This window comes from Sorex araneus, chromosome 1, assembly GCF_027595985.1.
Source record: "Sorex araneus isolate mSorAra2 chromosome 1, mSorAra2.pri, whole genome shotgun sequence".
Classification (NCBI taxonomy): domain Eukaryota; kingdom Metazoa; phylum Chordata; class Mammalia; order Eulipotyphla; family Soricidae; genus Sorex; species Sorex araneus.
In genome coordinates this window covers 376,631,491-376,648,048 of record NC_073302.1, presented here as the reverse complement: position 1 = coordinate 376,648,048, position 16,558 = coordinate 376,631,491, and the positions used below count along the sequence as shown (strand labels likewise).

The window sequence follows — 16,558 nt, the reverse complement described above, 5'->3', positions numbered from 1 at the left end:
TGTCATGTGAACCTTCACAAGAGAGCACAGATGACAAATATTTTAAGAAGTTCATCTTGGGCTGGACAGACAATAGAGGTTAAGGCACTTGGTTTATACTTACGTATATATTTGTCAAGATGTAACTACACATAGCCACACCACACCACAACACACATGCCACAAAACACTCACACACACACTTTGAATGTTAAACATGGCTCAGTAAAGAAATTTAAGACATGTTCCTTCATAAGTTTTATTTTCTCCGACCAAAATTGCTTTGGTACGATTAAAACAAAGTGAAGTTTCTCCAAAGAGCTTAAGAGCATTGGATAATTCTGATGCAGATAAGTACAGATAAGGATGAGAAACTCTGCTTTACTGCTTTACTGCTTAAAGTTCTAGGCATTCATGTGACTCTATAGAGCCAATATATGGCTCCATAAATATTGTCTCCTGTAGTCTTCTATATTTGTCCCTGACACACTTCATGCTGTTGTTAATTCTTGATAATTAACTTAGATTATATAGAATTTAATTACTACAATTTAATCATTACAATAAATTCAGTATTTTGGGAATGGACTTCCTTGGACTTTCCATCCTACCTAATCTCACTGAGACCAAAATGACTGCTATGTATTCTCTCTCTTTTTCTTTTTTTTGCTTTTTGGGTCACACCCAGTGATGCACAGGGGTCACTCCTGGCTCTGTACTCAGGAATTACCCCTGGCTGTGCTCAGGGGACCATATGGGATGCTGGGAATCAAACCTGAGTCAGCCGCAGGCAAGGCAAATGCCCTACCCGCTGTGCTATCCCTCCAGCCCTGACTGCTATATATTCTCTTGGACTTTGCCTAATGTAAGGAAGCAAACTGAAAGGTTTAAAAACAGTTTCAATTCAAATATTGACATGATCCTCAATTACATATCATGTAGCAAACAAATATAATATATATTATATAATTCTATATAATGTATATATGCAATCATATTATATAATTATATATGGATATTTTAAGCACCAATAATGAGGTATAGATAGTCATGTGTAAATCTTATCTATTATTATCAACTCTCATAATCATACCATTCCAAATATTTAATACTATGTAAGTTTCTTATAAGAAAAAGAAATGTGGAAAAAAGGGACATAAAGAAAATGAGTTGCTTTAAAACACAGTTGCCAACAAAATGAATACCCATTACTTGAAGTACTCTTGTACTGAAGTGGTTTTATTCTCCTTGATATATTTTCCATAGTTAGTATAATTTTAGGTCAAATAGGAAGCGACAGCAAACAGAATCAAATTTCCAAATTGCTATTTTAGTTATATTTAATTATGAAGCAACCTTGAGGGCAGAAAGGCACAATTTTCTAGTATGATATACTGGATTCATTAAAAAGCTAGCAGAGAAACGTATTTTGCATTATCAACCATACACACAGTTTATCTTTCACCCCCTCTCCCTCTCTCCTTCCCCTTCTTTCTCTATTTCTCTCTTTCTTTCTCTATATTTAAAACACACAGACATACAAACACACACCAAATTTTAGAACTGACATAAATGTATACATGTATGTATGTCAGTATTTCAAGTTATGCAATAAGAGAACGAGGACTACACAGTGCTGGATCTACTTTATAATACTATTGCAATGTTTGCTAAAATAAACCAGCAAATGCAGAACTGGGAAGATATACTTAGAGAGCACATAGTAAAACAACACTGGGAATAAGTTAGTTCATCTTTCCCAGCTGTCTTGTGTATAAGATATAAAGCTCTGGGGAACAAAAGCTACCCAGTTCTGTTAGTCACAGCTTTAAAATAATTTTCTTCCATTTTTTCCCACTTAAATAAGTTGCTATATGGCATTTTCTATTATTTGAACTTTTTTTTACTTTGGAACATTAATATCATTTGAAAAATCATTATTTTATTTCTAAGACTTCAATTTTTGAAGTACAGAATTTTGACATATTTAAGGTAAAGAGATTTTCCACATACACTTTTATTATACACATGTTTTGTTTTGTCTATTATCAACATGGACTGGAGCAATAGCACAGCAGGTAGGATGTTTGCCTGGCACATGGCCGACCTGGGTTTGATTCCTCTGTCCCTCTCGGAGAGCCCGGCAGGCTACCTAGAGTAGCCTTCCCTCATGGCAGAGCCTGGAAAGCTACCTGTGGGGTATTTGATATGACAAAAACACTAACAAGTCTCACAATGGAGACGTTACTGGTGCCCGCTTGAGCAATTCAATGAACAATGAGACGACAGTGCTATTATCAACATATTCCAGTAGTAAAACATTTGATATAAATTATGACCCCAGTTTAGCACATTATTGCCACATGAAGCTCATGAGTTCATATAAGGGTTCATTCTTTTGTTTAAATTCACGGCTTTAATACATAAATAAGAACATTTATCCCCCCTCATCATATGAGAGAATATTTCCAAGGTTCTAAAAATTCTCTGGTCTTTATCTATCCATTCAGCCTGTAAACCTAATAGCAAATTCTAACATTTTTTTTTCCCTAGCGTTAGGATGGGTACACTCAGCAGATCTCAGGGCTTATACTCTTGGCTCTGTGCTCACGGATCACTCCTGGTGGGTTTGGGAGATCCTAGGTTAGCCATGTGCAAGGCAAACACCCTACCTGCTACACTCTTGCTCTGGCTCAAGACTGACTTTTTTTTTCTTTTACTCTCCAATTTTAACTTCTTCAGAATGTCATATGTTGCAATTTTCAGAATGTTTCTTCACTTATTCTTTCACTTACAAATATGCATTTACATTCCTCCCCCCTGTATTTTTTTTAACTTAAAACCTATTTGTTTCTAGTGCTGAATTTGTTTTTAATTTTCTGAATTTTTATTTTCAACAATGCTTAAACCACCCAATAAAATAATAGTTTAGCTTTATAATTTCAGGTTCTTTTTAAAAAACTCTTTGCAATTAATTTTAATGTCAACAAAAGCCACAACTGCTGACATAATTTTAGACTTGAAATAGATTAGGTAACAAGACTCCAGTGTTAAAATAAATAAGTATAGAAATACAATTTTTGGCTGTGCAAATTGTCATATTACATTATAGAGTTAAGTCCTTGTCTAAGAATTTACTAAGCAGTTTGTTGCTAGTTGAATCTTTCATGGTTCTAGTTTTGTTGGTTTTGTTTGGTTGGATTCTATGTTACTTTCCCATCTAATTTGGTGTGCTCCTACTGAGATTAAGGAATTAGAAGGTCTTGAAGATTCAGGATCTATGGTCTGGGCCAATGAGTTAACACAGCAGCAAATATGAGTACATCTGACTGTCGGGCTTCCAAAATATGGGGTTGGGGGTGGCACAATGCTACCAGCCCTGATTGAGAAACACTAGTTTCCAGTCTTCACACTGAGGTTCCAGAAATTATTGAGTCTGGAGCTGTGGCTTGAGAGACAGAACTGGGATCAACATAATTGCCTTGCATGTGCTTGACCTCAGTGTGAATATCTGCTATCCCACTTGGTGCTCTGAGCACCAACAGGAATGATCTCTGAGCACAGATAAGGGAGTAATCCAAGAGCATCACTAGGTAAAGGACCCCAGAGAAACAAAAAACAAGGGTGTAGTGAAATCTTACTGTCATTCTAATTTGCATGTATGCATATATCTAATGATATGTGAGATGTATGTTGTGGAAAACGAATGTGTTTATTTTTAAACTACTTTTATAGCAAAATAAATACATATCATTACTTTTTCAATAGGGTCATTCATTTTCAAATTGTTGATTTTTAAGAATTCTTAATGTTTTGGATTACACTCATTTCTTAGATATATCTTACTTAAACATTTTCTCTCCGTGGCTTATTAATTCATTCTCTTTATTTAAAAAATATATTTCACAGAACAGACATTTTTAATTTCAGTGAAGTCCATTTTTTATCAATGATTTCCTTCATAAATCATGTTTTTGTTGTATAATAAAAGGCATCACCACACCCAAAGCATGCAGTTTTACTTTTATGTTAACTTCCAGAGTTTTTTTTTTTTTTTAGTTTTTCATTTTACATTTATGTCTGATTCATTTTCAGCTTTTTTTTTGTTAGTGGTGAAGGACTGTGTCTGGATTAATTTTTTGCCTATGGATATCTATTTGTTAAAAAGACCATCTGCCCATTGGAATACATTTTGCCTTTGTCAAACTTTATTTATGGCGATCTATTTCTAGGGTCTTAATTCTCTATTCTCTCTCTATTCTCTCCCCTTTCTCTTCCCCTCTCTTCCCTTCCCTTTCTATCTCTCACTCTTCCTCTCTCTCTGTCTCTCTGTCTGTCTCTCTCTGTCTCTCTCTGTCTCTCATTTCTTTTGGGCCACACACGGTGATGCTCAGAGATCACTCCTAGTGAGAATCACGTTGAATGTCAGGTAATGAATCTGGGTCAGACAGGTGCAAGGCAAGTGTCCTACATGCTGCACTATCACTCAGTGACTCTGTTCTCTTTTATTGATAATATTTAGCTATCCTTTTGCCAGCATCACACAATTTTAGTATCACCATGCTAGGCTGTCTTTACTAGGGCCCTCTGGGAGCGGGGGTGGGTTGAGTTTCCCTTCCCGCCCCAAGCAGAGTTCTGGCAGCCAAAAACCTCCAGAACCCAGCCAGAGCCATGCTCAAGGCCCCTCTCCACATGCTTAGACATGCCTCACGAAGGCACTGACAGAGGAACCCAGGTGTGCAGGACCTGGGACTGAGATCTCCAAGCCCCAGATCCCCAGTTTTCCAGTAGCTTTACAGCCACACCCACATACTGCCCCTGGCATCATATAATCTCAATCAACGGCCAAGATCCAGAGACCATAAAACAATGCTCCAGGAAGAGAGTGACGCAGTTTTTTCTGCCCCAAAAGCCTCCGCCCCTCTCAGAGAGCCTGGCAAGCTACCGTGGTATATCCAATATGCCAAAAAACGTAACAATAATGGGCCTCACTTCATGTTCCTGGAGTGAGCATATGCCACTGCGCTACACTAGCACACGACAGAGATCAATGGAGGCATTACTGGTGCCCGCTCAAGCAAATCAAGGGATAATGGGACACTGTGCTACAGTGCTACCCTGCACACACTTTTAAGTATTGAAGCTCTTCTTACTTTTTCTTTTCTTTTTTGGAGGGGATAGATGGGGTGTGTGTGTGTGTGTGTGTAAGAGACAACTGACAGTGTTCAGGGGTCAATCCCAGAGATCCTGTGTGGTGCTGGGCTCAAAACAGGGTTGACCACATTAAAGACAAGCACCTTAACTCTTTGTTTTTTTGTTTTGTTTTTTGTTTTTTTTGTTTTTGGGTCACACCCGGAGATGCACAGGGGTTACTCCTGGCTTATGCACTCAGAAATTACTCCTGGCTATGCTCGGAAGACCATATAGGATGCTGGGATTCGAACCCGGGTCATCCCCGTGCAAGGCAAACATCCTATCTGCTGCGCTACTGCTCCAGCCCCAACCACCTTAACTCTTAATTCTATGGAAATCAGATAGCATTCGTATTTCAATTTCATTTAAATAATTTTGTTTTGCTTATACTTCAACTTCACTTAAATAATTTTGTTTGCTTTGTTTTGGGGCTATAGCCAGCCCTGTTCAGTGCTTACTTAATTCTTTACTCAGGGATCACTCCTGGCAGGGCTTGAAACACCTTATGGAGAGCCGGGATGGAACATGGGTTAACTGTATGTAAATTATTCACACCAATCACTGTACTTTCTCTCCAGCACCTCAATTTGATTCTTTCCCCCAATGGCAGGTTACTTTGAGCATTTTCATTCTTCATACAAATTTAAAAATTATTTTGTTTATACATATTTAGACTAAACTAATTTGTTGGGTGATAGAGTTTGGAGGAAGCAGTATCTTGGCATGGACATCTGCCTTAAGGCAAGCATCTTTTTTCTATCTGTTTAGATTTTATGCCAAACCCAGTAGTGTTCTGGGGCTATTCTTGGCTTTGTGTTTGAGGGTTACTCCTGGCAGTGATTGGTGGACCATGTGGTACCATAGATCAAAAACTTCAGCCTTGTGGTTTCTTTTCTAATCTGTGTACAGATGGTGTTGAAGTTTCAGAATCCATAGTCTGGACCAATGAGTTAACATGGCAGCAGACATGGGAGGCACATGGGGCAGCTGAAAGCAGAAGCCTAAGAAGCTTCAGAGACCACTCTATATTCAATAAGAAATTCTAATTTTATTTTTTTTTCTTTTCTCCTTTCTGCTACAATTTTTCTTTGAGTATAGTTTCCTGAAGATAAGAAATGCTCAAGGTCTACTACATAAAAATGTATTTATAATACTACTTTGTTGTTGGGTTTTGGCCACAATTGGCAGTGATCAAGGATTACTCCTGATTCTGTGCTCATGTATCACTCGTGACGGTTCTTGGGGAACATATGTGGTGCCAAGGATGGAATCCTAGTTGACTGTGTACAAGGCAGCAACCTTTTTATATACAACACTGTACTATTGCTCGTGTTCCATGGTAAATATAATTAAGGTTACAAAGGATATATTATATAATTTAAAAAGGATATATTATGTAATTTAAAATAGATACATATATAATTGGATCTGGAGCAACAGCACAGCGGTTGGGCGTTGGCCTTTCACGCAACCAACCTGTGTTCGATTCCTCCACCCCTCTCGGAGAGCCTTGCAAGCTACCGAGAGTATCGAGCCCATGTGGCAGAGCCTGGCAAGCTACCCGTGTGTATTAGATATGCCAAAAACAGTAACAATAAGTCTCTCAATGAGAGATGTTACTGGTGCCCACTCGAGCAAATTGATGAGCAATTTGATGACAGTGACAGTGACATATATAATTATATGAATATATGCTAAGCATACACATTTATATCTCTTCAAGACAAATAATTACAGAATGTCAATGTTGGGCCCCATTTTTCAACTTTTGTGATACCTGTTCCTTCTTATGGTTGTAATCTGATTCAGTCTGTTGGAACTCTTTTCAATCTATGACCACCAATTCTACTTCTAAAAATTCAAGTTCTCTACCAATAAAGATGGATAACAGTTCAATAAGCTTAACATTCTAAAGCAATCTCTTTCATAGTTATTATCACTATCAATACATTATAAATGTTGAGTAATAAAACTCTAGCTAGAACCACTATGTCCCTCTATGGTTTACCACTACCTTTATGTATGAATACAACTTACTACTTAAACATATACCACTAATTATTTAGTTTAAGTAAACACATTATCCATAGTTTTAAAACCAAAATATTAAGGGATACATTTTCAATTATATCAGCTAGGCATTGCTTCTTCGGTCTCATAATTCTGTCCCTTAAATTAGTTTATCATGTACTAAAGTATAGCTGTTCCTTTTTCTTTAGCTGCTATAATAACCCAATAAAATAATTTTATTTTATACCCAATATCCACAATGTTAGTTCTACAACTGTCTATATATTTTTGGTAGACCTATTTGCTCCAAGTCTTTTTAAAGTGTATCTTTTCTCACTCTTTGCTCTCTCACTCTTTGCTCTCTTTTTCTGGCATTTCTAATTCCTGTAAAAGTAATGGGGGAAATGTTAAGTTTTAAAACTAAGAAAATCTACTTAATGAATGGGAATGAAATGGAAAAGCATCATTTAACCTTTATTCATGAAAGTAAGAAAAACTTTAGTGAACTGGTTTTTAAAGGTTATAAGATATTGAGACTTGAAAATAATAAGATTTTTTTTATAACTTGCAAGTGACTTTCTTCCAACATTCTTCTATCCACACATAGCTCCATTGATTTCTAAAATTGTTTCACCTCTTATTCTTTTATATTGTATTAAAACTTATAGAGTTTTCAAATTTACAGAGCTAGATTTACAGTGACAAAAATGACATTTTAGGATCTTGAGAGAGCTACATAGATTCCTTAAATAAAATTCATCTAATGCAACAAAAGACATATTAATACTAAATTCAAGCTATTCCACAGTATTTTAAAAAAGAGATTTCATTTTTCTTACTTCTATTTCTACAGACTCATGTAGCTTCTTGCAGGTGGCTGAGAAGGTTTCAGATGTGCCAAATTCAAAATACCAAAACTTGTTCTTCATTCTGAAAAAGAAAAACGAAGCAGAAGTTTAGGCAATTATCTATTACAGAAAAGACTTGTTTTAATAGGATAGCTCTGTCTTGTAATGTAAGTGATAGAAATGGTCTGAGGACATGTCCCATCCATAATGTAATAAATGGTCATATAATTTTCAAAGCTTAAATGTTGGTGTCAAACTGTATGATTGTCCCTGAGGGGATTATAGAAATGTGTTGCTCTGATAGATTCAAGTATATCATTGACTTTTCTATATTTTGGTTGTTCAAATTAAAGAAAAATATTATAAGGCTCTGGTTCTTAGTTTGTTTTTAGGCAAACTGATTTTAGAACAGATGCTTTTGAAATTATTAAGAGAAAAATATCTGGGATTTTCATGAGAAAAATAAAGTAAGCATAAATATGTTAATATTTTACAAGATGGCTTTGTATTCATTAGGATTGGCAACAGCAAGATAGCACATTTAAAAAGGTGTTGTCCATAAAGATAAAATTTAGTAACTTTAGAATGACAATTATTTCTAAAGATATTGTCCTCTCCCATAAGAAATAATATGATATTATAATACACATGGGAGAGCTAAATAAGCACTAATGAGATTCCATCAAAAATGTTAGAAATTAAAAATAATATAGTATAATAGGTGGATAAAATGAATGCGCAGACATCTTTTGCAGTTCTAGGTTCACACAAAAAGCAAGAGAAACAGTGTTTTAAAACATTGTTTTATAATTGCAGTAATAATTAAGACTTAGGAATCAACAAAGGAGGTGAAAGTCTTGGGAAAAATTTTAAATTATATTAAACACAAAAGAAAATGAAAAATAGTCCATGTCCATGATTGGAAGAGCTAGCATAGAATAATCTGTTCTACCAAGTCATTTCTGGATTCAATTGCACAGATTCAGTGTAATTCCTATCAAATAACAATGGAATCCTTTAAGAGCATAAAACAAATGCTACTAAGATTTTTATGAAACTGAAAAACTCTGAAGAGCCAAATATATAAGTGAGAATGAAAAAAAAAAAGAATGGAGGCATTATGGTCCCCAACTGAAATTATAATGTATTTCTATGACAATCAAAAGGGTGTGGTTCTAGAATAAAAGAAACAATTCCCAGATCAATGGAATAGAATTAAGAGAACAGAAATAAGCCTTCCTGTCTAATGACAATTAATTTATAACAACGGAGATGAAATGGAGAAAGAAAAGTCTTATCAACAAGTGGTGCCAGGACAAGTTAGCCACATTCTAAAGATTGAAATTGAAACATTACCTTCACACCATGCACAAAATAGATTAAAGACTTACATGATAAACTTTAATCCATAAAACAATAGGTAGAACATTCCATAATAATTGTCTTCAAGCATATTTTTAATGATTTTATTCAATTGACAAGAAAAACTAAGGGAAAAATTAGCAAATGGAACTACATCAAGCTAAATAGTTTCTACACATTGAAACACACTATCACTGAAATTAAAAGATATCCTGCTGAGGGGCTGGAGCAATATTTGCCTTGTACGAGGCTGACCTGGGTTTGATTCCCAGCATCCCATATGGTCCCCGAGCACCACCAGGAGTAATTCCTGAGTGCAGAGCCAGGAGTAGCCCCTGAGCATTGTTGTGAGTGACCCAAAAAAAAAAAAAGAAGAAAAAGATGCTGAATTTGAAAAAAACATTTGTGCAGCACACACATGATGAAGGTCTAATATCCACTATTTATAAAGCACTTTCTAAACTCAGCAACAGAAAACAAGCAATGCTATCAAAAAATGGGTAGAAGGGAACAGACATTTCTCCAAAGAAAACACACAGTCCACAGGCATATGACAAATATGTTCTTCAATACTAATTGTGAGGGGAAAGGAAATCAAACTAAAGATCATTTACCACTTCACACCACTGAGAATTACCTAAATCAAATAGGCCAGACACATACTTGGTGGGAACAGCAGAAAAGTGAATCCTTGTTTACTTCTGGGGGGAAATGTTAATTGACCCAGCCTCTATGAAAGTTAAGTATCCATAGAACATTTTGGATATTTCTCAAAATTAAAAAAAAATGAAAAAGAACTACCATATGGCCTAACATCTTCATTCCTCAGCATCTATATGAAGAACAACAATAGCAAACACTAAATTGAAATGACAAATACCCCTATATTGCATCACTATTTGCAATAGTCAAGATCTGTAAACAACTCAAAAGCTCAAAGCTCAATAACCAGAGGATAAAAAGCTGTGGTGTATATAATATATATATACACACATATGTATGTGTATATATGTACACATATATATGTGTATGTGTATATATATGTACACATATATGTGTGTATGTGTATATATGTACACATATATGTGTGTATGTGTATATATGTGTGTGCATATATATGTATACATATATATTCATATATATAGCAATGTAGCACTGTCATCCTGTTTTTCATCGATTTGCTCGAGCGGGCACAGGTAACATTTCCATTGTGAGACTTGTTACTGTTTTTGGCATATTGAATACACCACAGGTAGCTTGTCAGGCTCTGCAGTGTGGGTGTTATATTCTCGGTAGCTTGCCAGACTCTCGAAGAGGGACAGAGGAATTGAACCACAGGTCAGTCGCGTGCAAGGCAAACACCCTACCCACTGGGCTATCGCTTACACACACACACACACACATATTTATATATATGGACTGGAGTGATAGCACACCTTGTATGGGGCCAACCCGGGTTCGATTCCTCCATCCCTCTCGGAAAGCCTGGCAAACTACTTAGAGTATCCCGTCCACCTGGCAAGCTACCCGTGGAGTATTTGATATACCAAAAACAGTAACAAGTCTCACAATGGAGACATTACTGGTGCCAGCTGGAGCAAATTGATGAACAATGGGATGACAGTGCTATAGTGTGTACACACACACACACACACACACACACACACACACATATATATACACACACATTTATATATGTAAGTTCATCCCCTTGGGCTGGAGATCTAGACTGAGCTTGCCACTGCTATTTTTTCTTTTTTTTGTCTATTTTAGCAGGGGAGTTTTGGGCCATACCATGTGGTGCTCAGGATATATTCCTAGTTTTTCCTTCAGAGATTATGCCTGACAGTGTTCTGAGAATCGAGGTCGGCTGCCTGCAAAGCAAGAATCTTTGCTACTGCACTCTCTCTCTGGCACCACGTGGTCCCCTGAGCACAAGTCGAAGTGATCACCATAACAGAGCCTAGCATAACCCCTACACACCTCTGGATGTGGTCCTTAAACCAAAATAAAACAAATATCATATCCTAAAATAGAGCAGAATGCAGAAAATTGAGATTTAAATTTACACACATAAGTACAAAAAAGCCCCTTATTTTGGATATTCAAATACATGTATCACATGAAATTATTCTTTTGACTTAAACTGATGCATGTCTTTTACATTAGAATTTCAACCATTTTAACCAGTAACAGTCATTTAAGCCTTACAAGACAAGTGGAAAATGAGACAACTTCCAGGAGTTTTTCAGATTGTGCTGTGATTTAAGAGAATGCTGATGCAGGCTAACAAGAGTTTGCTTCATGCATCTAGTTTAGGGAGTTGGAGTTATATATTCTAACCTCTTAAAATGTAGGTCATGACTCCATATGGAGTTATTTAATTGAATGTGGGGGTATGAACAAAATTTTGGCAACAGTATATGTTTTCAGAACATGCAACAACCAAAATTTAATTGAAAATTATTGGCATAAGAAATCGGAGGTGCTTCTGGCAGCAATCGCCTTTGTTACATTTCTTGGGCAAAAAGAGGTCACAAGCAGAAAAGTTTAAGAAGCCATGCTGTAGATTAATAGGACGCTTACAGAAGTTCAGTGATGTGCTGTGACATGGACATCTTTGATATTAAAACTTATCAACTAGTAAATGGATGAAAATATTGAAGTTCTGGCATTGTGATAAAAAATGTGGTTATTGTAAAATAAAAATAAAATGCAAATTGATCTAAACCAAGTGTCAATAGTGTCAAGAGATGTGGAAGGATCATTTCAAGAGACACAAAAGTGAATTAGCAGGAGTTGCTGTCATATTATTTTGATTTCTGTTTGTACAGATTTTATTTCACAATACACATGCAGGAATATCAAAACATTAATCCTACAAAAGTAAGGACTGTGAGTTTATATTTTGACAGTATCTATGAGCCAGTTTACATTGTACTACAGAAATATGTATAAGGTGGAAAAATGAATATATATATAACATATATATACATATTTTGCATGTAAAACTTCCTTTCTGCCAATTTAGCGGTCACAAGTTAAAGTTGTTAATAGCTGAATTATGGTATTAAGGAATTTTTATTTGTAATCAACATATATTAGCTTTTTCAAATACAATTCAAAAAGCCAAAATTCTAAAAATTTACATTCAGCCTTTATTCACCATATTAGTGTTACTGCTCATCTGCAAAACTACTTCAAACTCTCCATTATTACGAAGCATTTAATGTTTCACTTAGATAAATATAAGGCGGTAATAAAAACAGAATAAGATTTAACATGACAAATTAAAAGCTGTTAAATTTTATTCTTTCAACTAAACTGATCTTTAGGCTGTAGAATTACAACCAAAAATAAAATAAAAAGAGCATATTTGAAGATACATGCAGTTTATTTTTATGGCTCACTTCTAGAAACAATGCAAATAATTAAAAATCAAATTTCATTGCGAGAACATAGTTTTGGATTTTAAAATAAGGTAACCAATGACTTTATTGCTTATTTAATGAGTTGAATTGTAATTCTCCTAGCTTTAGTTTGATAAATGTTTGGGTATCTTATGTTCAAGAGAGAGTTTTTTTAAAAATTACCCATTTACTAGGTATTTACTTATTAACAGTAATTTTGCTGCTTTTGCAAATTCTCAGAGAAATGTAAATTCTAAGAGATTTTTTTTCACACACACAAATGCATTCCTGTCATTATGAAATAAAGCTAATATTTAGTTGGCCAAGTTCTGAACTTTTAAAAAGATAATTTAATTTCTAGTAGCATCTTTTCTTTAAATTTTTTCTTCATCATTTCACATGTTTTTATTTTGCCTTTTCTCTGCTAACTAATGTTAATGCAGAAAATATAAAACACAACAAACAATACATGAATAGTTAGTTTATCTACCAAAATAAACACCAAATAATCTAATTAAATATAAAACTAATTTCTAACAAAAATTCACTTTTAAAAGGGTGAAACTGCTTCATTTATCTTACTAAACAAGCTCAGAAGTCATAAGTACACAGAGTTTTAATTCAGTAAAATTGCTAAAGGTCAACTTTTTCTTTCAATTTCATTTTTATTATTTAATGCCTTTTTGTGTGTTATAGTAGATATAGGATGAACATTTAATCAGTTTAAAATAAAAAGTTCTTCAATTAGAAACTTGAATTATTTTCCAGATTCTGAACGAAGTGACTACATTGTATTTATTGATAACATGCTTATTGATTAAAAAACAAAACCACTTTGACTTTTGCTTTTCAAACACACAGAGCTGCTTATTTAAGACACATTTAAAATAACATACTTTACTCATTAAGTATTTTTAGAAATTATTTCTTCCCACTAATTTGCTTTCACTTTGTCCTGTTATACAAGTATGTCAACAGGCCTTTCATATGTGGTTTTAAAATTATTTTCTAATGGAGAACAGTCTTCCTAACCATTCAGTAACTGCATTACAATCACAAAATTCAGGTTTTCAATTTAATAAAATACTGTAGAATCATAGGAGGGATTTTGAAGTTGGCTAACAACATTGGTGATGAGAGATGAGACACTATTGACTCACATCAATGGGGTAAGTGTTTAAAGTGGTACATTTATGTCATAGAATCAATTCAGTTTTATTTGTTTTTCATGCCAAGAGACATTACGCTGACCATTGGTTATAGGGTTACTCATTTATTCCTAAATGTAGTGAGGTATTAGTTTTAAAAATACACCACAATTCAAATAGAAGGGTCCCAGTGAGACCTAGTTTTACCAGTGTATGAATAGCGTCTAACTGCCGCAGCACCAGGGAAGAAGCACTCATGAAGTTGATTAAACAAAGTGAGCGCAGAGCAATGGAACTCGGTCAATACAATCATAGATTAGCAGAGAAGGAAACGTTGAGGACATTGGAATGTTTATGCTTTCAGTCATCTCTTAAAATCTCCTATAAAGTAAATGTGGTCTTTCTAGACAGCATATCTCAGGAACTAAATCCAGGACTGTGGAGAGGGCTCCCTAGACAAGACGGCATGCTTTGCATGCAGGATGCCCAGATTTGGGCCCCACTACCACATGATACCCCAGAGTTCCACACATCACTGGGAGCGCACCAAGCTATGTGTGGCAAAACAAAAACAAAACAAACAAAAATAACCAAACAAAATAAAAATAAAATAAATAACAAAAAAGCCCAGAGAACTACATCCTTACCAAGCTACAATAAAATCATTAATGACATTTTCTTACTAGCAACTATAACTTCATCAAGAAAAAGTTATCAAAAAAAGTTGCTAAAGATTTGAGGTGTTGAAATAAAAGGGACCGCTTACTCTGGTTCATTAAAATTATATCAAACTTTTCAATATATTTGATAGTAGACATTTGAAACTAATTTTAGGCAACTACTATCCACATGAACAAATGAGTGGCAGAAGTGACACTATGTTTCATGTCGTATTTTATAAAAATAACTATGTTTTGAAATCCTCAAATGTATAATTTTAAAGTGATGATTTATATAAGCTTACAGCAAGAAAATAATGTTGCTAATATTATTTCATAAGAAAGAAAAATGGCTGTGATGACTACTCTATATTCACAACAAAGAGTCAAAACATTTTTCATGTCTCCCAATAAAATAGGTAAAGACATAATTTTTTAAATGACATCTAACAATGTTTGTGCCTAACAGTCATTTATAAATGTGCTTAAATCCCCAGGAGACAATGAGCCAAGTTACTGAAACCGCAGAATCATACAATGATTCTTTTTAGTTTGTAAGAAAGATGAATATTTGGGAAGTATAATTTTTAACCTGAATTACTTTTACTAAAGAAAGTTTCTCCTATCTGAGTGTATGAAAATGATGTTCCCGGAGATAAAATATTTCCCTATGCTTTTTTCAATTCTCTCTGAAAAAGAGAAATAATGAGAAATTATGTTAGAGTTATTTTGTGTATAAGAATTTTCTGTCATAATACCAGTCAATTGTTTCTCTCCTAAATGTTTCTTCTCTGCTTCTTATTACACAATAGAAATAATTCAAAGTTTAAAAAAAGTATAAAAACAATAGCCTTGTCACTTTCTAGAAGTCACAGGAAAGAACATATTAAGCCTTCAAAAAGCAATGCTAAGTTAACAATGATATAAAATATGAAATTAAACCAATATAATATTCAAGCAATATCCAATCATATATTGAACCAATATATCTTAATAAAGTAATATGAATTTTCTTAGTAAATAGTATAATAACTCTTAAAGACAAACATAAATATCTGTCAGTACAAATTAGATCATTACTATTAAATGAGTAAACATTCCTTAAGAAAATAATTTGAAACATTAAGAAAAATTCATAATAGCAATTGCTGCCACTGATGTGCCTGACTCTGTCACATGGAAACTTGATGATGCTTAAAGTCATTTTCCCCATCACATGGGTGGTGGTAAAATATGTCAAGGAATAATAGATTTTTATTTTGGGGAGTACCTTCCAAGTGTTGTTCATGAGGACTTGGATCAGTCCTTTCCTGGCAGTTGTCAGCCAATTGGACTAGATATCATCCTTCAGGATGATATGGTGTTGCAAGTCCTCAAGGCCACACTCTGTGTGACCATGTGATGTATCTCTTTGGACCCTGTTTTTCTTCTTTTTACTTTCACAGATACAAAATCATCTAACATGTTTTTTAAAGCCCTGGGGAAAAATATAGTCTGGGCCAGATGAATCACTCCTTTCATCATATTTTTCAACATGGGTGGTGTAAAGAAGTTGTATAGCTGTATATGCAAACCACAGGATCAATGTCATTGAAAGCAGGAGATCTGAATCTCAACAACCAAACCTAAAATGTGCCTGAAAGAAGCAGGCTGGGGTTGGGGGGAGAGGGGGTACACAAATTGTTGGGAAGGGATCTAAAGACGATGGTGAAGGGACATTGACACTGTTGGTGGTTTGGGTGCTGGAACACAGTATGCATAAAACTCAACTATGAATATTTTTATATCAATGTCTTAACAAAATAATAAAAATACTAATAAAGATGTTTTAACTCCCCTCTTTAAAGATAATCTGGGTAAAGCTAGGAATAAACAGCTGAACAACAGAAAGTGATACAAGCTAAACAACGGGATGTGACACAAGTATTATACCATCTACTTCTAGAAAG

General features: G+C 34.7%; 1 protein-coding gene across 2 annotated transcripts in view; it reads right to left on the bottom strand.

The window, feature by feature from the left end:
- DGKB (diacylglycerol kinase beta) overlaps nt 1-16,558 on the bottom strand; it is a 743,388-nt gene that overhangs the window by 204,213 nt on the left and 522,617 nt on the right. For both annotated transcript variants that reach the window (XM_055124198.1, XM_055124199.1), the window contains one exon: nt 8,022-8,112. In XM_055124198.1, coding sequence (XP_054980173.1) covers nt 8,022-8,112 — 91 coding nt within the window. The remainder of the gene's footprint in view (nt 1-8,021; nt 8,113-16,558) is intronic.